We start from the raw sequence: 25,084 nt of genomic DNA, 5'->3' as shown, positions 1-25,084 counted from the left end.
TAAATATTAAAAATAAATTATAAATAAATAAAATGTTATGTGTGAAATTACCAATTTTTTTCCGGTACAAATTTAATATATACAGTAGCATTTTTGATATTTGAATTTGAGTTTTTGTTCATAGTTAACAGTAAGTACATTTTCCGTTAAATGTTTAATTAATGTTATCTTTGAATGTTCAATGTCATCATCATTTTCATTTCATTTATTTATTTATTAGGGACAGTGCATACTAATGAACATCTACAACGTAAATATGGCAGATTGTAGCACTAGTGCTAATTTACATCTGCAGTCCCAATGCAAGTGACCAAGAAAAACACTATCTACAGAAAGACATTATTCATGTGTATGCATGAGCATACAGACACACATACATGCATGCCATATTTGCATGCATGCATTTACACAGATGCATGCACACAAACAATTTAAGAGTATAAAAACACAGTCTATTGATAGCCACAGGTTGGGTTATTATAGAAAATAAAATGCATAAATAAAATGTCATGTGTTATGTAATGTGTAATTTGTTATAAAATTAACAATTTTCTGGGTATTTAAACAAGAGGAACACATTTTGGAAACAGACACTGTATACAACATAATATTCACTTCTATACAAACTTAATGTTTTTTAGGCACACATGAAAAATTTTGTGTCAAGAAAAGTTTTTTACCCAGATTTTTTTTAAATAACTCAGTTATGACTTGAAAAAAACACAGATCACCGGGCAGTAAGACGCCTTTATTTAGGAAAAAATTAAAATAACTCAAGGAAAACAACCCCTCCAACACAAAAATGACATTACTTACGGTGCCTCTAAATAACCTACAGGGGGCAGTAGGCAACACAAGTGACGTGTAGAAGAAGAACCCCACTGTCACAGCCCTGTTATTGAAGCCCTAAACTTTGTCTTTCAGGCTATATTACAAATGTAAAAATTCGTTTTGATAGCTATCTAGTAGGCCTACGTTAACTCTAAACCTACTAAAGTATAATTTTAAAAGAAAAAACTGGATTTGAAGTAAATAACTTTAAAATCATGGCTACCTGTAAGACCAGGCACAGGGGAGAGGTTTTAGACTTCGCGGGCTATTTATAAATAGTCAACGGCGCCATTGTTTCTGTAAGAATGATTTTAAGTTTGATGAAAATAGCTCATCCACTGACTTATATTTACACAGTAGAGTGTTCCTTCAGTAGTTCCAGAACGGGGTGGACATTAACATATTCAAAAGGTCGAGTAAATAAGCCAATAGTTGGAAAAGACAGGAAAGCTACCGTTAGCTGTTAACTTCAGCATCGACAGATGAGGGAATCGTCGTTGCGGTTTTAAACACTGATACCTGGCAGACAAAAATGGAGCAACCGTACCGGACTGGGGTTACTAAGGTTGGTTTTCTTGCTCTCGTTGTCTCTTTATCACCCATCATATATTGAAGAGCTACAGGCTAACCTGTATCTGATTTTTTTTAGCCCTGCTCTGTTTGCTTGTAGTGCTAAACGATGGGCGGGGGAATTCTTTTTTGTTTATGTTTTGTACAAGAAAATTTGGAGTGAAATGGCATTAATGTGATCCAACCCGTTTTAAAATTAACACTTCTTGTCAAACATCTTTATATGTTTCATTTACACTTGATCCGTTATATTTGATTAAAGATTTATGTTATGGGATGAAACCATTACGAAGTATCGACACATCAATTTATATCTTATTGAAGTAGCTCAGAGCCTATAAATGTATTAAATTACACATCTTAGCTCTATTAAAATGTATGAACCAATAGTGTTAGTCTACAAGTGTCCTTCTAAATGTAAGTTAATATGCCTTATTGAGGGCCATTGGTGCTGCACCAAAAAGGAGGACATTATGTGGCAGATCAATAAATTACTAAGGTCTACATAATAATCGGGTATTCTCTCATTTATGGTGCAATTTGAGGGGTTTAAAGAGGATGGTTGTGTAGCTGAATAGGGAAAAAATATTAATGAAAAATTAAATAGTATACGTTAACAGTATTTGTATTTAATACATTGTGGTGTTCAAAAAGTGAGTCTTTTAAAGTGCAGAATGCCACAAAGCATAACATTTGGGGGACTTAAATGTTCAAAAACGTTTATTTTATGGTAACTGTGCAATGAAGTTGGCACAAAAAGGGTATTATTGTAATCAGCAGGTCTTCTTGTATTGTTACTGCTTCTGATACAGAGTACCAATACAAGTGCCTATAAAAGCTTTGTGAAAAGTTTTGATCTTATTTTATAAAGCGCCGGACTGAATCGATCAATTAATTAAACATAATTGTTTTGATACTGTGATCTTTGTCAAATATAGAAGAGGTATCAGTTTGAGTTGTTTTTCAGGAGTACTTGACACCAGTATTGGTATGAGTGCATCCCTAGCTCCCATTCCCCTTCTGAAAAAAAAACTGTCCCACAGAATTATGCTGCTGTAGAGCTCAGTAATTTACAATATCTGTGCATTTTTAGAAAACGCATATCTACGTGCTAATGGTTAGTGCAGAGGAAGATCAAACTAGAGTGGCAATTTTGGTCGAGCAAATAGAAATTTTCCTTTTTTGACAAAATCATTTTGCCCTACTGCCAACAAAGTGTGTATTGTGTGTCCCATGTAGGCTCAAAAACGTTAATCTTTTTTTAATCTAAGCTCGTATCTCCATGCTTGTTCTGTTCTTATTGTACATGAATTGTAATAAAGTGTAAACAGAATTTCTTATGGTTTGTTTTCGTCTCCACTGTACAGCTGTGTTTATGCTAAGCTTTATAAATAGGTGATTTATGACCTTTAAAGACAGCTGGTTGTAGCCAAGCTTGTTCAAAGGTATGGGGAAAAAAAGGTCACCGAATTTAACTTCTCAGAGTTTTGTTAGTGAAACAAAAAGAAAAAAAATCCTAGAGGTATATAATTTCTGTCTTCGTCCAAAATATCCACCGCCTTTTCGCCGTCTATTTGATTTAGTTTCAACGAATGTTTTGTGTTTATTATTTAACTACATCTCAAAAGATTGAAAGGTACATTAATACTTAATTAATTACTTAAATGTAATATCTCATCCAATGTTAAAGAGTATTAACAGATTGGATTAATTATTAGGGTTCTTTATGGAATGACCCTGGTTCTGCTATTTGTTTCTTTGTAAATATAAGCAGATTGATTTTCTCTGTTCACAGAGGATTACCAAGAAGAAACTGGAATACTTTACAGGAAAGCAAAGGTATGCTTCTGTTCATATAGAAGACTATGCATCTGTTTTCTCCTATTTCTTTTTATAGTAGAATGCAATAGAATCTCATGTAGATGAACAACATTTATATCATATGCTAATAATTCCTCGTAACATTTCAGGTTAGGCATAATTATGTTATTAATGCGATTTTGGCGGCTGGATTTCTTTGGGGAACTCTTTTGAATGAAATTACTCCAAATGTGAGGAAAAGCGATGTGATGTTTGCCTCTAAATGTTAAGCTGGGTATTAAGTTGTCATATTCAAGGTATAATCTGGGACTAATTCCACAATAAATGCCCCAAAATACTCTCTCCACATTTTTCAGTAATTGGTAATAAACGCATAATTAATTGTTTTTCCAGTTTTTATATTGTGACATTGTTAGTTTAAAAATTTTTATTTTCTGCTTTAACAAGATACAGTGAATTTAGGTGTATTATTCAATTATAATAATCCAATCTTGAATCCAGTGGATTTATTGGTGACGTGTATTTCATGTATTTTTGTCTAGCAATATGTTTTTTTTTTTTTATATATATAATTTGAAATAGGATTTTTCTCCTGCACTTTATGTTTCAGTTTGCCTAATGGAGTCGGAGAGACTTTCACATATGAGGATGTCAGCAAGTTTGATGATGGTCAGTGGTATTTAAAGTGGGGTCTGCTGGGGGGGAATACTTTCTTTTGTTATTATAACAGAACATTGTTTTTTTCTATACTTTATTGAATATAAAAAAGATTGTAATAATATCTTGAGAAGGATTTAAATCTACTTAACCTCCCATCATGGATGGCTGGGTCCTGAAATTCCTTTTCCCACACAGGTGTGTTACAACACACCTGTGTGTGTCTGGCCTTTTTCCTTTAATGATAAATGATAAATGTAGAGCATTTCTACAAGCAGGCAGTCACTTCTGTAGGGTACTGACAGGCATTAAGGACCCACCCCTCCCACTTCTTTGGTAGTCAAAAAGTATTGATACTCAAAATCTACATTTAAATTCAATACTAGTTTTGAATGGTATCTAGACTAAATCCAAGTGTTGTTTGCATATTTTTTGCTATTGTTAACTTTAGATTTCTAGATTATTTGCACATCAAACAAGTAATACCTCAAACATGGGGGGTGTTCCCTGATTTAAACTTGTATGATTATAATGAACCCGTTTCAGGCTGTATGATGTTTTATGTGTGCTGTTTTTTTATCTTTGTTTTTAATGCTCTTATCTTTATTGTGTCTTTTTTTTTCCAACCCATTAAAAAACGTTCATCTGTTTTTCTTTCTTCAGAAGTGTGTGCACCTGAGCCAAACCTACAATTAGTGTTGCTGCAGAGTTCTGTTTCTGAAACTCTTCACAGTGAGGAGTCCATTTCTCCGGCTTCACGTAAAGACCTCCCAGCTGCAAAACCTTCAGAACCCCATATCTCCTTGCATGGTCAAGTCAGTATGGCGATTTTGTCAGGAGCTACAGAGAATAATTTGTTGACTATTTCTGACCCTTTTTCAGTATAATCTCAGTCATGTTTATGGGCTCAGCCCTTGCTTTATGAATGTTAATTGACTCTGACACCATTTGATTATTTGTTTTATATATGTTTAGGATCCCAGTGAACTTGTCCCATTCGACATACATGAGCCAATGAAGACTTCCAGTCCCATAATACAAAATATGATCAAAAGGACCAGAGAGAAGCAGGACGAGAATGAGGATCTTACTGTGACACCGATTTTCTTTATCAATGAGGATGAAGAATCTCACCCAGACGCCGTAGCCACTCACAAACCTCAGTGCAATGGACAATCCACCGAAGAGTAAAAGCATTTATTTTATTTAGTCCTGCTTGCCAGAAAGACAACTGAGGCATTTATTTCTTTTGAGTGTTTTTTTTCTTTCATATCTTTTTAACATCCTTTTTCTGTGTAGGATTGATGAACTGGACTCTCCTCCAAGCCGGATTACATTGACCAAGGTGTTCAGTCACAAAGCCAAGCTTAATATTCCAAGGTAAGTTTTTTTTTTTTTTTTTTTTTTTTTTTTTTTTTTTTTTATAAGTACTGGTTTGATTTGAGATGTATTAAATTGTTTTTGTGGCCTTCAAACAGCAAATGATTCATATCAGAACCCCACATATGTAACTTGAGAAGGTTGGATCTGTCACTGAATAAGTCATGTGACCTGAGAGCACCCAAACAAAACTTAGATTTTAGGCAACAAATCTTATATATAATTTATCTGATCAGACATATTTATGGTTCTCTGATGTAGGATTAATCCAGAGGGCTCATTTTATTCTGTTTTATAATATTTTATTTTGCTGTATTGTGCTTACAATCTTATTTTTCTCTCTTTAGTAAATGGGTTCACTGCAAGAGCAGATTTTCCAGCAATGGATTAAAAAAGTTATTCTGATTCATTGTGGACTCGTCTTCAAAAGGATGAGTCCACATGACTTTTTAATCTGCTGCTTCGAAGTGGTCTGTTATCAGATTCAAAAACACTGTTTAATATTAAGACGGTGCAGCTCAACAGATCTTAACCTGAAAGTTACCTGTCTTAGTGGCTAGAAGTTACACAGTGTTGCTTTAAAGTTATTGTGGAGGACTTTCTCAAATTTTTTTAATAGACCCGCCCTTTCCACTTAAAACAAAAAAAAAGTTGCTGTTCTCATAGATCATACAAGCTTACGGCATCCGAACGTCCGCCCTAACCCCTAAATCCCTCGATCACTATATAGAGCGTGGACTATATAGTGGACTCAGTCAACTTACCATTCGAACAGATGATTACTTCCCCGTTGGTCCACTGTATGGTGCCTGCAACACCTTTATTAGTTGCCACTGTCAGGTAGTGACAGCCTACGGAGACGACTGGCTACTGTGACAGCAAATCCCATAATGCTTTGCATGGTGTGCTCTCTGACAAAGCATTCTGGGATATATCTGCCTCTTCTGAGGCCTTTATTTTCTTCTCATACACTTCATAGACACTTTTTCTCTTACAACCCTTGACCATTTTCAAAGTACCCGCGGTGAGAAAGATGAGCTTCAATGACTGTCTGATACCGTAGTTCACCACAGATAGATGCCTGAACGTGCGCATGCGCAGAAAAATATAGCTTACTCGGGATGAGCACGTAGGACGGCCTTACATTAACGTATCACCAGAATGATTGACAATTAGGAGGACCACTTATTTAGATGATCCAAACGGAAATAAAAGATCGTCTTCTATACTTTTAAAGGTCTTTTTGGTCACATTCAGATGGACGTTTTATTGGTAACTGTTAAATCGTTTTAACCTGATCTAGTTTCAGCCAATTGTCTCGGCTCTTTGACTTTCCAACAATTACATCAATAAGATTTAGGCAATTGGGGGAAAAATACTTCAGTTTGCCTGTCATTAATGGATTTCTGGTGTTATGTGCATTACGTAAATACATCGTTTTAAAATTCTTAGCTCCTCCTTCATGACATAATTTTTCACCGCTGTTGGATATTTGAAAAAACAATATGATTAATAAAATGGAAATTAAGGTATATAATTCTATAAGAATGCTTTATTATTTGCTGTAAACTAAAGTCATCGGTTCCATTTTAATTAAATGCTGACCCCACTTTTAGTTTTCACAGCAAAGATTTTTGAGCAGGTTTTTTCAAGTTTTTCTTCAAGTCTTCCAAATTGGATGTATCTCGTTTCCAGTAAATAATTTTTTTTAACGTTATACGCAGTCAGAAGAAACCCGTTATGGAATGAAACACACTTTTAAGCATTGCACTGGTGAAGATTCAGCCTCTTGAACTGCTGAGGCTTTTCAGCCAATTATTCACCTCATGAGCCGCTCTCTGGTGCCATCTAGTGGACAAATAATGTAAAAGTAGTGGCAATAATAAGGATATGATTCTTATATTCTTGTTTAAAACATTGAAGTAAATAGAGAACTGAATGGTGTTTGTGCCATGCCAATAAATCCTGGGCTTATAGCAATTAACCTATAAGTAGACTTGATCAGGTTTGATCTGCTCACATTATGAGTTCAAACTTATTCAATATGTGTTTTTTGTCTTTAACAGCAAGGGTGAAAACATCAAGAAATCTGTCGTAGAAGAGCCTAAAGTTGTTTCTCCTACAAAACAGTCCAAATGTGTCTCCAGCCAGCCACCTGCACATATCTTTCCTAGTGTGAGAAACGACATGGCAGGTTTCATGAACAAGCTTCTGGCAAGAAAATCTGAACTCTCACAGTAAGCATGGCTAAAAGCACGCTATAATAATCTGTTTAACTAGATCTTTCTTATAAACATAGCATCAGGATTACTTTGTTGTTGCCTTTTTCATATTTGTTTGAACAACACCCTTGTGTGCTTTTTAAGGGCCCGGAAACCTCCAGTCAAAGCGCCTCCTCCTCTTCCTCCTTTGGAGCCTGACGATGACTTTTTAATTCTGGAAGATGATGCACCGCTTAAGTTTTCTTTTCCAAAGAAAAATGTCTCGACTGCGAGAAAGAAGCTGAGTAAGAGCCCTAGCTCTAATAAAGAGAGCTCAACAGACAAAGAGACAAAAGATTGTCCTGTGGAGGTTCCAGAAAAACAAAAAGAGGCAGAAATAGCCATCAGCAAACCGGACAGTCAGGCTGTTGATCAGAGGAAAAAGAAAAAGAAAGGCAAAGAGAAAAACCCTGAGGTGGTCATTTCTGCCGATCACAAAGGGGATTTACTCAGTCACCAGGAACTACCTGCAGGCGACCCGATGGAGCAGGAAAAACCAAAGAGTAAAAAACAAATGAAGAGAGTTTCATCAGCACAGAGCGATAAGACAGAAGATCGGCCCAAAGATAAAACAATCGTGCAACCAGACAAAGAAGCACCGGCCGAGAAGAAAACTGGAACGAAAGAACACAAGTCTACCAAGAAGAAGAATTTAAAAGATAAGAAGGAAAATACTCCAAAGGGTGGAACAAACTCTTTAAAAGAGAAGAAAAAACAGCCGGCAGCTGTGAAGGAACCACAGCAGGATGATTTTTCTAGAGAAAAAGGCCAGGAGCACAGCGTTCAGGAGGCAGCAGCTACTGATGACCTGAGGGGCTTTACAGGTAAGGTCATCATTTCAACCCACAAATGTAGGTTTATAAACTCTAAAATATAAAACTAAGCAAGTTTATTTTTAATGAACCACTAAAAAATATGTTGTAAGAGTTTTTGCATTATTTATCAATTTAATTAGACTTCATTTGTTATTACCAATTGACAGTTGGGATGAGTTGTTCCTTTTTCTTAACACTGATAGGCCACAGAAATAATTTAAACTGTTTTGATTATGAGTCTATAAAGGTAATAGATTCACGGCTCTTCCTTTTAAATATTTTTTTATCTGTATTATTTTGATCATTGGCAGTATCGTAGCCTATAAGGTTTATCTGAGGCGGGATTTTTGCTAGTTGAAAATTTATCTCGGGGAGTGGCGGTCTAGTGGTTAGGGCATTGTGCTTGGAATCCAGAGGTTCTGAGTTTACGCCCACTCCCACAGACTGACACTGTGGGTTGCTGAGCAAAGAGCCTTAACCCCACACTGCTCCCCGGGCGCCGCACATTGGCAGCCCACTGCTCCCCAAATGGGATAGGTAAATGCAGAGAGTTAATTTCATTGCTCTGTACTTATGACAATGGAATCACAATAAGAAAGCTGAAAAAAAAAGTGTTTAAGTGTTTAAATTCTAAAATCAAGAGTAAAAGGCTGGCATGATGATGAGCATTCTGAGTTAGTTTTTTTCCCCTTGATGGATTAATTATCTGCTCCAATGAGGGATAGGCTGCTATGCCTTCCTCTACAGTATAAACAATACAATTTTCATGAAATTTACACTAAATTTTAACATTTAATATTGGCTTCTTTTAGTTGAAGTGGAAAGGTGTTTTATCTTTGGCGTTTATTTAGTGTTATTTGATGTTGACGCATTCACCGAAGCTACTTTTTTGGCTTATTATTGAAATAATTTTAGTTTGCAACAGCTAATGATTATTTTGCTAATTGATTCATGTGTTCACATTCTTTTTCTGATTAAGCGGTGCATGATAGAAGAGCAGAATAGCAATTATGAGTAGATTGTATCTAAACTGAAATGAAAGATGTATAAAATTCATAGAAAAAGATTATTAGGCCATCCTTATTTTCTTTTTTTTGAATAACAAAGGTGGTCTTTTTTCCTCTGACCTTTATTATTTTCCACTGTTTTTACATAATTATTCCTTTGAGTGGGTTGTTATTTAATTTTGTGTTTTATTTAAAAATGATTTGGTTTCTGAAATTAGTTGGGAATTTATATAAAAGCAATTATATTTTGTTCATACCTGATTGATATAGGCCACACACAGACTGGAATTATGCTGTGCTGTACTAATCATGATTCCATACTCGTTTTGTCTTAAAGGTCAAATAGTATATAAGTAGTTGCTGACATTTTATTGATCTTTCTTTCTACCCTACAGACAAAGGCACAAAATCAAAAGAGGATGAAGAGGCCAAGCAAGACGAAAAGTCAACTGGATATAAAAGCAGTTCATCAGAAGATTTTCCAATTTTAAGGAAAAGAAAGAAAAAGATGCCTGGTGAATGGTGGATAAGCACTCCTCAGAGCTCAGACAAAGCAGCAGACAATTTAAACTTCAAAATGTCCAAACAAAGAACAGAAGAGTCCAGCATAGCGGGTCCTTCCACCTTAAAGAACAAAGACAACATTTACTCAAGAAGAAAACCGATAGAGCCCAAAAATGTGTTCAGTGATCATACCAACAAAGCTAAAAAGAATAAAGGAAGACAGACTAAAGGGCGAAAAGAGAAGAGAAAACAAACTGAAAAAAACAGTCCAGCTGAGGATAAGCTTGAGGAGCCGCTGATCCCTGATCAGGATCTGGATCAGGATCCAAGACCCTTTTCCTATTCCAAGAGAGACCAAAGCCTCAACTCAGGTAAAATCACAACGGCTGAAGAGTCATTTGAAGGCTTATTTAAAGCTTATTTAATTGAGAAAGCTTCCTGGAGAGGTAGCCAAACGTCTTCAAATCTTGGAAACCAAGTCCAGTGGATTTTTATTTTTTTTATTTATTTATTTTTATTCTTTAGTTTTTTTGAACTTTTACGGAATATTTAAAGTTTACATAATCCCCACAGAAGCCAAATTTGCATTGTTTCATCATTTGTAGAACTTATTGATAGAAATAAATAACTACAGAAAATCAAAGCTTTTGTTTTTTCAAATTTAAGCACCTTAGTTTTCCTGATTCCTGTTAGATTTGTTTAGAATCCCCATATAGAAGCATTTGTCCAAATTTCCACAAACCTTTAAATGTGCTTCTGTTGCAGGAGGTGAACCATTTCCAAAGGTTTATCATCACAACCCCAATATTCAGAAATCAGCCACATCTACAGCCAGTCAGTCTCAGTCAGAGAAGCAGCTGGGGGACACCGAATCAAGAAAGCGGAGGAGGAAACCCCCAGTCGACTGGTGGGCGGTTCACTCAGAGGCTAATGATTTGGAAGTCTTAGCCCCACAGTCTCCCCTAAAGGAGCCAAAACAACAGAAAGGGAAGGAAAAACGGCCTATAAGGGCACCGACCAGACCGGCTGTTCCCAGACAGGACAATTCTGCATCAAAGACAAAACGGAGAGCTCCAGAGAAGCCACGCTCTGCTCCAAAGACTGTCAAACGCTCTCTTGCAGACATTTTCACTTCAGCCACAGAGACCCTCGCTGTGGCCACCAACAGAGACGCACATCAGTTTAAGATGCGTAACGTCACGTCCCAGTCCACAGAGGAGAACACTGACACCAGCCCTGCAATGTGCAGCGGGCTGCATGCAGGCGTACCCAGCGGAGCGGACGCTGATGAATGTTCCCAGTTGATCCCACAGGAGAGACTGTGTCAGACTGAGCTCACGTAAGGAAGAGCAGAAATCACATCCATCTTTACTGCCATAAACCCATCAGGTTGACTCTTTGTTTGTTTTGTTTTTTCCTTTAACAGGTCAAGAGTCCTGAGAAGTGGTCCTTCCTCCATGATCCAGCTGGAAAAATATGACGATGATGACATGAGTATGTTTCAGTCACATCAGTTTTTTTTTCTCTCCATGTTTCTGTTCTCTAGTGTAGAGTATCAACATTGTGTGGATAAATGGCATAAAACGATGACAGTTTTAATGGTTCTAAAACACTTTGGCTCTCACATTTAAACCTGACAACATTGCATCACCAGCTGCGGTTCCTGAGATACTTGTTGACCAAAACACAAAATCCAAAGCTATATAAGAGCCATGGAAAGAGAGTTTTTATTTGGTTTGGCTACAAACATAAAACATAATTTAGCTTTTTGATTCTTAGTACTTCTTTTAAAAGCGTGCCAAATATTCGAAATTATTTATTCTTATGTTATAGTATTTTATAAATGAAAAGAATAATCCAATATTGATATTTAAGTCTGAAAAAAGGTCCAATATTTTGTGTTTTTATTTAGAAAAAACTGTAGTGCAAAATTTACTAACACCCTTAATCTAGCTTTATTAAAATAATATAATTTTTTAAACCTATGTTATGTTTAGCAGAGTATTAAGAAACTTTACATGAAATGTTTTTCCCCCCAGAAAACAGAGAAGAGCAGCAGATATTAGTACTTTGAGGTCCCAGAACAACCATTAGATGGCATCCACCATCCAACCAGTTGCATGAGTAATGCAGGATAAAGTCCTTTACTCTCCAACCATTACAGTTGGATAAATTCAGTTCTCTAAGCTCTGCAATTAACAGCGTTAAATAAAGAACTACTGATGGAAAAAAAACACATCTTTCTCATTGTTAAGTGCAGAATCAATGATGTTGTGAGACTCTTTTTTCCTTAAACACCCTAAGAGGCCTGTAAGCGTGCACAGCATCATGGACTTAAGGTGCCTGCATATTTAAAAAAAATCTGGTGTTTTTTTAAATTTTATTTGGGTCGTCAACAACCAAAAAATTCAACATAGAATGAATTTAAAGGGCTGAAAACCTTTCATAGATATTCTAGATCTGAATGCCTTAGAAAACCTCCTGAGTGAGTTTCACAGAAGACACAAGGCTCTACACAACTAAAGATAGGATTATACAGAATTATGTATTTTTAATAAAAGATATGTTTATTTCAAGAATTATTCTACACCTTTTGCTGAGGTGCCAAGAAATGTGATTCTGAATGTAACACCAGTTGATGGAAATGACACCAAATGAACTTCCTGTAGAACCCATTTTCTGTGAACATTAAAATCTTTGACGGGTCCTTGGAGTGAGAACTAATTTATAAAGCATAAATACATTGAACTGCATAAAAGACTGATCCTTCACCTGGTGGAGTTGGTAACCTGTGCCAAAAATGTGAGGATTTTAGTCATATTAGGAGAGATTTAGAGAGAAACCATCAGGTGAAAAGATGTAGAAGTGTGAATGATTTCATTCAGTCATTATACCCCTTTGGATCCACATCTCAGGTTTTAACTGAACTGCAGGGATTCTCTTCCGGCTCAGTGGAGAGCAATGGTTTTCTGATGAATTAGTTAAAACGACTTTACCACATTTGGCTGTTTCACTTGTCAGGCTGGAGGTGCGGCCATGCTGCAATATTTAAAACCCCTGTGGAGGATAAAAAATTCAGGGTGTGTTGCGAACTTGGACAAAGGTATACAGCTTACATCGTTCCATTTACCTCTTATGGAAAAGGGCATTTTCAGACTTGTTTTTTGCCATTTGTTTCCTCCAGATTATTTTTTTCCTTATATCTACGTTATTGTATCTGTTTTCCAGATCTTCCATCATCCATAGTCAGATCTGCGCTGTCTATGGCTGATTTTTGTGCCCCTCCCCTCAAACCGCTGACTTTACATTCAACGGATCAGAAAAAACTCCTTGAATTGTTCCAGAGAATCTGGTCCACAGAAGCTGATGGTAAACTTGTGTCTTTATGATGCATCGCTTTGTGTTATTTAGGATTTAAATGGTTTTTGTGTTCCTGTTATATACAATACTTTTGAAATTATAAGTATGCCACCCACCGAGTAATTTTTCATTCATTTTAAATCTGCAGCAGGAAGTGCTACCATCTCTCCTGACATGTTTCAGTGGTACTTCTACCGGGACCAAGCCCTGGGTATCCAGGTGGACATCAACAGCAGCGCCGTCTGCTCTGGAAAGCTGATCATGGGCTCCTACATGAAGAAACCACTCTGGGTGGATCACAGTGCTACAACAGTCAGTAAATTTTTTACTCTTTCCCACCTGTTATGAGACTAGTCGCTTTATTTCGTCATTTTGTTTTTTCCTCTCTTTATCATCCCAAGATATTCAACTTATTGACGAGCTCCGTGAGTGTTACAGTTGACAGCTGTGTCTCTCATTACAAAGCCGGACAAGCTTTTATGGTGGAGTCTGGTAAGAATAACACAAATAAAGACCCCCCTTTTTTTACCATATGATCAATTCAAATAGTAATGGCACATCATTGGGATAGACTGCCTATTTTAAACACAAGTAATTATAGTTTATTTTATCAATACAGAGTTATTGGAAAATATTAATTAACAATTTAAACTGAAGAAAAAAAATGGTAGAAAGGGGACTCATTTGTTTACTGTTTATTTATATGGTTAAAAAGAAGAATAGATGTATAAGATTAGGCACAGATGATTAAAGGGTGAAATCTCAGCATCTTAAAGTCGTCCTGGGAATTTGGCAGCTGAATTTGTCAAACAAAATTCATATTGTTTCTTTTCTTCAGTGAAATCCTTCATTTTTCTCAACCATAGATAATAACCAGATTAGAGGTTAACATTTGAGCCTATTTTAGCTCGAACAGTAATCTGTGATACCAGGCATTTGCCCGGTCCTAATTTCAGCATGCGAAGGCCGGCCCTCTTTAAATCATACTGGCCCACCTGTGACAGTAACTCAAGGAGCTCAAAAAGTCATACAAACTTATCTACCTAAATGATGCATGCAGTATATTTAGCCCTTCCTTGTCATGCACATCTTTGTGACAATTTTCTATTTCTTCAAACTGTAAAATCCTTGCAACAAACTAAATTATAATAAAACTAAAATGCTGTATTTAATCCAAACTACGATGTTCCTCCCATATTTGGTGAATTTATGTTTGAATATTTTGCAAAAATATTTTGCGATGCATGATGGGGTTTTGCATCTAAAGACGAACGTTTCCTGTCTTACATGCATTGTTTCCAGGTTGGGATGTTTCCCAATCTGGCAGTTTAGGATGGCTGTCTCTCAGTAAAAAAAAAATTTGTTTAGATTTATGGCCTAAGAGATCAATAAACTTTGGTTCAAATTGGGCGAGATTTCATATATCCAGGCAGTTTATGAACGGGAGTCAGTGACATCTAGCAACCCTGCTGATGTGGTGAGTGTGGATGTTATGCAGCAGCAGCAGTAACCGTCGTGTCCCTGTTAATAACCAAAGGCAGTAAAATCGTCTAGGTGACGGTTGTCATGTGATACTTGAAAATAGATTGGTTAATCCACAATGTGAGGAGAGACAGGAAGCATCAGGGATGTCTTTAGGACCCTATATATGGGGCCTGTTTCAGCATATATGTTCAGTTCCTAATCTCATAAAGCTATCATTTTTGTCTAAATCTTATTTACCTGTTTTCACAGGACGGGCCTACAGCATCCAGAATGACAACTTGCAGCCAGCTGTTCTGTACTTTACGAGGATGTTAGCAGAAACTTTAGACTGATGATTTATGTAATGTATATTCAATGATTAAATGTCTACTCAATTGTCAAAGGTCTGATAATCTGACTGATTGAAAATATAGGCTGTAAATGTAAATGTTTTGTATTTTTTGTATAGAAATTTCTTTCTAACTTGGATTCTGCTTCAGCAGAACCAAAAAAAACAACATAAAACATTTCTAAGTAAAGTAGCATTTATTTTGGATTTCTGTCTTCCTAAATTGAACATAAGGTACAATGTCAGCTCTCAAATGTTTATAAAACCATTTTGTATTTTTAGTATATGTTTTTATTATGCATTTTATATATACTAGGAAGTGCATAAGTGCAAACTGCTGGTTGTTTATTTTGCCTTGCTTTAGCAAACCTTTAATTTAAGAAAATAAACTGTACAAAAACGACAAAAGAAGAGAAAAGGCTGTGAATGTGTTGCAGTTGAAAAAAAAAATCTATACTTTGCAAATTGTTGAAACAGAAAGGGGATTTCATTGCAAACAAAAAATACCATTTAGTCATATTTTATAAAGGTCCTTTTTTTAAGCAGAAAAACTAACAATCCACCTGAGTTTTACTCCTCTTCAGTGTATAAATAAAAGGGAAATGATTTTTGCAAACTCATGTTTTCTGTGTTTTTCATAATTGCAGTGGTTGCCAGGATGAAATGAGTTTACGATGAATGCTCAATTTAACTATATGTCCCCTTCAGACCCTAATGAGGAAACCAAAGATATTCAGAATGAACAGGGTTAAAGAAATTAGTGTTATATTTCATCCTGACGGCTAATAAATGGTGATCATCTGACCTTAAAGACAGTCCAAATATGAAAGCTAAGTGATGCAGCGAATATGAAGAAGGACGATCTGGTCAGTTAAGAACAATATTAGAATATTTGACCACTGCAAAAAAAAAACAACTAGTGTACACATCAGTAAACATACCACTGCTAAAGGGAAAATATGTAGAAGCTAAAGGAGCAATTGTTAAACACATGTCTGAAACATTTAAAGCTCTAACTAATAAGATTTATAAACCAGATGAGATAAGCTTGGTATGCGTTCATAACTGTTCAGAGCAGAGATACTTAAGCAGCTAAATGTAAAAGGTATTGCTGTTCTTTAATAAAACTAATACCATGTTGTTATCCTCTGCCTGCAAATACTGTGAGAAAAAAAATCCAAGTAGCTCAGATGCATAAGAAGGGCCATCAAATCCTAAAAGTTTTTAAATGTATTCTAAAACTAACGGGAAGTAATTTTAGGACATTTCCATTTAATGTTGCAGACTAAATGTGAACCAAATGATTATGCAGTTATTAAAAAGTTGGCATTCACATCCCCCCCCCCCCCCCCCCCAAAATTTACAAACACTGAAGGGGATGTAAATACATCACAGGAGGAGGACAGTGGAACATGCTGATGTGAGTAACAGGGTCATCTGATCAACAAAGGTTTTGAAGAGATGGTTATTGAACAGGGATTAAGTGGTTGATAAACTGGGAAGGAGGGGAATTAAAGCTGAACCTGGGGAATGGAATAGATGGCTGAAAGAGCACAGGGGAAAAGGGAGCTGGACATAAATGCCAAACTAGTAAAAAAAAAACTCCCAAAGATCATGGCAGCATCAGCCTCCTGGGTATCTTCCTTTGGTCTAATTCTGGGTGAATGGCTTGAAGCAGCTTTGGTGGAACAAGAAGCGCATTTGGATGTCATATTGGTCATAGAAATCATGTTTTTGCTGTACAGTATGGCTTCCTGCACCTACTGGCCTCTACCTCAACAGTTAACATGATAACATTCTGCCTCATTTCTTTAATCCAACTCTCGTATAAACAGTACTAAATAAATCTAAAAAGTTTTATTCTTTAAAAATAGTTGGCTAATATACTGTATCCCAAATTCTGGTGTCAATTATGGACTATCGTCTTAAATAAAATTAAAAAAAAATTAATGGTAGAAAGTATTTTCAAAATAACTAAATACTATCACTGTAAATACTACAGCTATCCTTCTTAGCCTACTAACAGTTGTATTTATATCTGTGGATGTAATTTATGGGAGGGAAATGTCCCTTGCAGTTTTTCAAACATCCATTTTGGTCCCCTGCATGTTTTACTGTCCAAAAACAATGTTATGCTACAGTACACATACATTCGTTGAGAACTAGGACCAAGCGGAAAACCGCAGCTCAAGCCAAAGCCTGCTTCCCTGAGTTTACACCGCCTAAGCTACTGATTGGCCCTCCATTTTTTCTTGAGTGATGATTGGCTGTCACTGCTGTCACTCCTGAGAAGCTCACTTAATGTGCCACTGAATCAGGTCTGTGATTGGATGGTCAAACACGCTGAAGTTTGTTATAATAAAAAATACTCCCGAAATCAAAATTTTTTCCTCATTTATATTTATTATTTATGTTTTTAATCTAGCTTCAAAAGTTTTTAGCTAGCTTTTTATTAGCTATTACTCTTATAATGTTTATATTATTGTAGGTTTTTTTCTAAATATTTTTTTCAAAATTGGTTAATGTAAAGGTGCAAAAGGTCAGAGTATCCCATTTATTCCATTATAACTATTATTTGTCATCATTAAGCACCAACGGATGTCTTTACCATATTTTCTTGTGAATGCTCTTAGAGTTTTACTGCAGTCACTGCTGTCGGGGAGTTATAAGAGAAGGTTTTTTTTTAAAAATCCTCATCATCTTTGGTTCTAATAAAGGCAACATCTCTCCATCTTTTACTCCAACCCTTCTCATATTGCCTCTTTCCCAGCAATACTTCTTATACTGTGTCAATTCCTGTTTATTTCTCTTTGAAACAGACCTGGATTTTTTGGAACTGGAGGAAAATGTGTTGCACACATGAAAACGCTCAAATCCAGCTATCATCTGTTGTTTGGTGAGATTTATTGAATTGGATGATTAGACACGTGGGAAATGTATAAATTTACTCTCATTTAACAAACGAGGAGCTTGGGGGTTGGATTTTTATGGATGCAGGCTACATAATCAGCTCTGTTGCTCAACCCATCCATGTTTTCCTTACAGATTGGGCATGATGGAAGGAAAAATCCATCTTTTTTTACATTTGTGCTAAATTTCTTTCATTCTTTTCCGATGGATCACAGATGTAACAACAAGCCTCACTTTGCTAAAGAAACTTCCCAACTTTGGGTTTAAAAGACTCTTTCTTGTTGCGAGTCACAGTGACAGGAATGCTCAATAAAAACAGTGGAACTTATCATCTTTCAGTCAAACCTCTGAGCCAGCAAATTCTTTGACTCCATAGAGAGTTTCAAGCATTGCCTCCTCAAACTTGATCAGAAGTACCAAAATGACTTCCTGATGACAGTGAGGCATTTTTTGACTCGTATGCACTTAATTTTTATGTTTTCTGTCTATAATTTTCTTTCTGGATGTAAACTACATAAGAATTGATGATGTTTTCTACCAATAATAAGTTAAATGTTTAAACAGAACCAGGAATCGTCACTGTACCCATATTTCTTTTAGGTTCATGCTGCTTAACCAAGCTGCTTTTGAATCTCACTTACTTTAAACTATTAGATTAATCTAACCTCTAATTTTCTGTGCAGGCAGCAAAAAGTTAAACTCAGTGAAACAAATCAACATGCACAACTTGACTTCAAAGTAAAGAAAGGAAGGATTTCCTGCAGGTAAACCCTCAAAGATGGACCATCTTCTATTGTCTGATTGTCCAGTGCAGATGCAGCTCCTAGTCGCCTCAGGCCAGGATTTGATTCAAAGAATTGAAAGCTGCTTTATCCACCTCAGAATTTCAATGTTATAAGTAGTAAACTGTGTCTATAACCAGCTTTGCTTTCGGTGCCATACAGCATTGGTGCAGAGAAACAGAGATCTGCTTGTTATGCTTTGATACAGTCAGGGTAAAGTAGTGTTGATCGAATGACTTATGATGGATTCTGTTTCCATTTCAGCATAAGATATTGGATCTCAGTATAGCTTGAAATTGGGGGAACTTGGGAACATCGTGTGTGGATGTGGTACGTTATTCTGGAAGCTCTTTCAAGGCATGTTGAATGAGGAGATGCTAAGACTGAGGGAGAAAACACCTTGACACAAATTTGGTATGGCAGGTGAAAACAGATCTGTGGTGGCTGCAATATAGATTCATAGAAAACAACACTAGAAAACAGCATTATTTTCCTCTTCACAGATGCCACGGTTGAGCATACAAATCCGTTTCTATAATGTAAAACATCCCAAAATATGGCAAAAACAATTCCAACTCATCTGCTGCCTATTTAGAATGTGGCAGCTGTTATTTCTCAAAGAGCTTCATATTCATATTTATGAGGGTGTTTGAAAGATTTGCACATATCGGTCTGCTACGGATCAGCACAAACCCAAGAAAAGCTTAAATTTTCTCACAATTTTGATATATCTTATTTTATGTAATAAAACGGGCTGCAAAGATCTAAAATGACCTAAAATAGGAATGTAAAGTCTTTGTAGTTACCTGTTTTTTTCATTTCTTGCTTTGATTATTTTGCTAATTTTGCTCTAGTTTGTTTTATTTTTGAACATTTCCAGTGCCTTGCAAAAGTATTTACCCCCTCTTGTTTTTTTTTTTTACCTCTGCACTAACATTCCAACCTGTAACTTTAAATGTTTGTTTTCTTGTCTTGTTTGATGTGATAAATTGTCTAATTTTGTGAAGTAAAACCAGACAAAAATATTGAGAAGAATTTACTTAAAATGAATTGATGTTAACCACACCATGAGGACCAATCATTTCTCTCTAAACAAGTCAGTGATAATCTTTTGTAGAAATATTCAGGGCTATAAAAGATTTATTTAATTCCCCCCCCCAGAACAGCATCTAATCTATCAGCTTCACATGGAAAACACACAGTGCCACAATAAACCTGCCAAGAGCACGCTGCTCACTAAAATTCTCAGTCTGGACAAGGAGGACATCCATTAAAATGTGTTGGAAGAGTAGTCAGAAAAAAAGAAAGCCTTTACTTAATGATGGAAAAGAAAAAGGCATATTTTGAGGTTTCAATAGAGCATGTGGTTGACTTCCCAAATCTATGGAGAAAGATGCAACTGAAATTGAACTTCATCTGATCACTCCAAGATCATCCACAGAGAAACACAGGGGTAGCAGCATCATGGTGTGGGGGCTTTATAACAGGTCTGAGTCAAAAGAAAAGATGGATGTTGCACAGTACAGGAATATTCCCACGTCAGTCAGTTCTTAATCTGGGACTGGGGCGGAGATTTACCTTCCACTTGAATATTTAACCCAAAGCATACTGCAAAAGTGACACTTTCAATATTTACATATAATTAAAAGGCCTAGTCGGGAGTTTGCATGTTCTCCCTGAGCATGCGTGGGTTCTCTCCGGGTACTCCGGCTTCCTCCCACAGTCCCAAAAACATGACTATTAGGTTAATTGGCTTTTCTAAATTCTCCTTAGGTGTGATTGTGTGCATGAATGGTTGTTTGTCCTGTGTGTCTCTGTGTTGCCCTGCGATGGACTGGCGACCTGTCCAGGGTGTACCCCGCCTCTCGCCCGTAGACAGCTGGAGATAGGCACCAGCACCCCTTGCGACCCCAATTTGGACAAGCGTGTCAGATAATGGATGGATGGATGGATGGATAAAAGGCCTAGTAAAAGTCCAGACCTCAATCCAATTAAAAATCTGTTTTTAGAATCGAAAGCCATTATTGATTAGCTATAATCCCACTGTCGAAAAATAGCTCACAGAAACAATAATATACTGCAGCTGCAAATAAGTAGCTCTACCTAGTATTGACTTTTGGGGGGGCAAACATTTATACAGGCTGACATTTTTTTGTTGTTGTAATTTTAACCTATTTGTTGCTTCATATAAAAGAAAATAATACAGCTTCCAAGTTTTTGGTATGTGCTATAGATGAAATGGCAAAAAAAACCTCCAAACAATCCGGTTACATTAAAGGGTATAAGGAAAAAAAGCAAACAGGAAAAAGCCAAGGGTTTGAATACTTATGGAAATCTACTGTAAATACACCAGCTTAATTATGAATCAGGTTGTATTTACTCTGTGCAGGACTTCCTCTATCTCTTTGTCAAAATTTAAATGCTTTCCTGTATTTTTATCCATTAGGAGGAAGAGAAAGAAAGGTCCTGCATTTGTGAAAGAACAACTTGGATTAGAGGTTTTATTCTTCTATTAGAATACTAATCAAAGACAGCATTAACTAATTAAGGACCGGATAACAAAACTGTCTAAAAGCACATCAATATCAGGGTTAGAGGTAGTCCATGTTCTTTTTCTTGGCTGCTTTTACAAGCTGTAAATTAGCATTAAGTATAAAACAGCTACCAAATAATGGATTTCAGACAGCCTACCCAAGACATGGCTTAAAACTGCACAAGTAGTGTTACAGCACTGCCATCCTTTTATGGATCTGTCACATTATATCTGAAATCATAATTAATTTGCTAATCCACAGGTACACAACTGCAAGGCCAGATGTCTCACTGTCGGGTTTATCTTCAGGAAAATAAAGACAACATATTTATTCAATGTGCAGCAACATTACCAAAATTATAAATAATCATCTTTTAACATTTGGAAGAAGACATAAGCAAAGATCTAAACCAAAAGTAAATATATGAAGTTAGAACAAGTCTTATATACAAATCAGCCAAGCTATTTAAGAGGTTCACCAGCCCAACATGTTAAATGTAATGTAAATCCCTTTATTGTCCCGCAATGGGGAAATTCACTCTGCATTTCACCCATCCCCTTAGGGAGCAGAGGGGCTGCCGTTGAGCGGCGCCTGGGGAGCAGTGTGGGGTTAAGGGTCTTGCTCAGGGACCCAAAGTGCAGGCTGTGGGGATCCAATACTTGCAACCTTCTCAGAGCACAAGCGCACTGCTCTAATCACTAGGCCAACACTTTCAAAATATATATACTAGATACTGTTTTGACAAATGTATTAGGATCCCTCGTTCCATGGTTTGCCTTTTAAATGGCTGTATTTTGCTTGGTTGTGCTTTGCTCAGGCAGAAGGAGAAAAATACCAGGGTAAATCCTGGCAACTAGTGAGCATATTTTACATTCAGTGGATACAAAACTCAAAGCGATTGTTGGCTCTGAGTTTTGAATGAGCTGATTTCATCAATAAAAACAAAGACTATGTTTTCTGTGGGCGAAGAGTTCCAGGATGATGTATAATTTCCCTCTATTATTGTGGCTTTGAGTGTTTGTTTCCATAAAAATAAAACTGTAGGTCCATAAATCATGCGGTAACAATCCTTGGTTTTCTTTCAGATTTCGGCTAATCACAGGAAATTATCTTTTAATGTGTTTGTTGGAGGTTCTTGGTGTACAAAGAGTCGGTAGGGGTGGCAGAACAATAAAAGGCTTTTTAGGCATTCTGTTAAAGGATGTATTGTGAGCCAAGGGAGCCAGCTTTATAGCAGAGAATGAATTCTTCTATGACTAACTTGTTGAAATAACATTTTTATAAAACATTCCCTTTTATTTACATATAGTAACACATGTAGTTTAAATCTTCTGTTAGATAAACACCTATTACTTTTATGACAGACAGGTTAATAAAATAAATATTTTACATTAATTTCTTTGCTAAACGAGAGCCTTATTATATGATAAGATTCAGATTTGATAAGTGGAAGATGATGGATAAATTGTTAGGCTCACAACTGAAGGATCCAGTATTCAAGGTGAACAAACTGTTAGATTTCTCAGAATATTCATTGATAACAGAATCGGAGTAAACGGCGTCGGCATCTGAGGCAGGAACCTTTAGAGGTGGAGACAACAGATTGGTGACCACATTTTTTTTGGAAGTGAATGATCATGAATATGTGAGTCACTTACCTGGTCTTATACTCCAGTCCAAATCCAGAGATAGAGGATGGTTCCAGCCACCTGGCTGCCAACGCGGTGTAACGGTTGCTGCACAGAGAGTCCCAGACTCTGATGTGTCGGTGGTCGGAGGACAGGTAGGAGATCAGAACTGAGCAGACGAAAGAAGGTCAGATAATCAAGAGGGCGAAGCTGAGCCGATGTCGGTTTACATGCTCGGTTGTAAGAGTCAGGAGTTAAGGGATCTGGTGAGGTGCCGAAGGAGAATCCTGGACAGAGTCAGGTAACATTTCCAAGTACAGTACACCAGCAGGCAGAGATCAGGCATGAGTCAGAAGACACGTCAGGTAAAATTAGTTTTATTGCATGTCTGAGCACAAGTGAACACATTTCCCACCTTTTCTCAATCACAGTAAGTAACTCCAAGTAATGAGTGAAATCTTTTTTTTACGTTTCAGAGGAGACATTGATATAGTCTTTATCAGCTCAAATGAAAATATCCTTTTGAACATTTATTTTTTAATTAAACATTTATATTTTAGCTCCATGGTCATGAAAGTTTGCTCATTTGGCCTTGGCAGGTGGCCACTCACACTGAGCCTGGTTCTGCTGAAGGTTCCTTCCTGTTAAAAGGGAGTTTTTCCTCTCCACTGTCGCTACCAGCATGCTTAGTGTGAGGGATTGCATTCGAGTCAATGAGTCGATGCAATCAACTGGTTTCCCTTAGATAGAAAACTTTGAATCAATTTGAATGTATGATCTAGTTGAATTGTAAAGTGCCTTGAGATGACGTGTTGTGAATTGGCGCTATATAAATAAACTGAATTAAGTTAAATCATGTCATGCTTTACTTTTTCATTTTTTTTAAAGAAAAAAAAAGATTAGTGTTATTAATAGGATTACTCTTTGCTTTGTATGTTATATTTTATGCTAGCACTTATTATATTATCACTCAATTTAATTAGGTTCTTAATATTGTGATATGAAAAAAAAATTTCATTAATATATCCTAAACTCTCACTTTAGGTTGTAGAATAACATAGCAGCCTGAGTAAGAAAAAAATGTATGATTTCGACTGATTCTAAATTAATACAACACCTTTTACTGGTGTTTATAATAATGGTAAGATTTTTCCATTCATTTACTGTCTGGAGTCTATATCCTGCAAGGGAGAGGTAGGATGTACACAGCGCTAGTCTGTCACAGGAAATCAGAGATACATAAAACAATACAAAAATACTCTCACTCCTAAGAGTGATTTAAAGAGGCCATTGACCTAAACCTGCATTTCTTTTAGTGGGGGAAAACAGGAGTGCCTTGAAAGAACCAACATATGCACAGAGATAACATGCAGGGAAAGAACAGCTTGGGATATGAACCCAAGAGTGTTTTGTTGCAAGGCTACCAACTGCCAGGGTAATTTTAAAAACTTTTTCATAGGGAAGATAAAGTTTTTTTTGCTTTTATCTGCTGAGTTGCTTTAAATGGTGGTAGATGTGTTCAACATTCACACTTTGACCAAGGTATTTATATAATGGGAACATACACTTCAAACATTTTATCAAGTGTTGTGTTTTTGACATGTACCCTGTTATGCTGACTCGTTTATTTTGTCACTAAATGTTTCATAGGTTTGTTAGCAAATTGATCCCAGTCAAGATTTGCCTCAATCATTATCTATTTTGTAGGGACGAGTCTATCACTATTAAGAAAAGAAAAAAAAACAACATTCATATCTTATAAATATATATAAGCGATGTTGTTGGTTAGAAATCACTAAATAAAAAAAATACTTCTTTTGCAAAGTAGTTCACATCTAATCCAATCCATCAATGGACTCTACCTGCTTATCCTTGCAGGGCTGAGGGGGGCTGACTCCTACTCACACTCTCACTCCCAACTCTACTTACCCTAATCACTTCTTGTAACCTAAAAGCTTTTGCAGATGACAACATAGAAGTGGTTGATTGGATCATCCGCTTTTTTTCCTCGAGCAAATGGGTCAGCGGGAGTTTTGTGAGCTGAGGGATAAACAGGTAGTAGATCCATTAGAGCTCTCTGACTTATTTCCCACAGTAGTCTCTTTATTCTCTTGTGCATTGGCGCCTTTTGCTCCTGGCCAACTTACTAGTTGGTAAAAAGAGAATCCACTCCCTTTCAGTTTTACCAAGAGAATAAACTGATATTTTGCC

At 36.5% G+C, this 25,084-nt stretch overlaps 1 protein-coding gene across 2 annotated transcripts; it reads left to right on the top strand.

Annotated features, from left to right (window-relative positions):
• Positions 1 to 905: 905 nt before the first annotated feature.
• si:ch211-161h7.4 (nucleolar protein dao-5) lies at positions 906 to 15,636 on the top strand. Of its 2 annotated transcripts, none has more exons than XM_038293752.1 (15): positions 906 to 1,396; positions 3,197 to 3,240; positions 3,833 to 3,891; positions 4,546 to 4,694; positions 4,855 to 5,066; positions 5,179 to 5,259; positions 7,326 to 7,496; positions 7,626 to 8,344; positions 9,738 to 10,217; positions 10,612 to 11,185; positions 11,273 to 11,340; positions 13,075 to 13,215; positions 13,355 to 13,518; positions 13,608 to 13,698; positions 14,941 to 15,636. In XM_038293752.1, the coding sequence occupies exons 1-15, from the start codon at positions 1,364 to 1,366 to the stop codon at positions 15,021 to 15,023; spliced, it is 3,069 nt and encodes a 1,022-aa protein (XP_038149680.1). In that variant the 5' UTR covers positions 906 to 1,363; the 3' UTR covers positions 15,024 to 15,636. The 2 variants fall into 2 exon arrangements, with proteins under 2 accessions (XP_038149680.1, XP_038149679.1); XM_038293751.1 differs by having other exon boundaries at positions 907 to 1,396; positions 4,543 to 4,694.
• Positions 15,637 to 25,084: the final 9,448 nt, after the last annotated feature.

This window comes from Cyprinodon tularosa, unplaced genomic scaffold (assembly GCF_016077235.1).
Source record: "Cyprinodon tularosa strain WSP-4 unplaced genomic scaffold, ASM1607723v1 ctg33, whole genome shotgun sequence".
NCBI classification, from domain to species: Eukaryota; Metazoa; Chordata; class Actinopteri; order Cyprinodontiformes; family Cyprinodontidae; genus Cyprinodon; species Cyprinodon tularosa.
The sequence above is the reverse complement of the archived record's forward strand: the minus strand, read 5'-3'. Positions and strand labels throughout refer to the sequence as shown.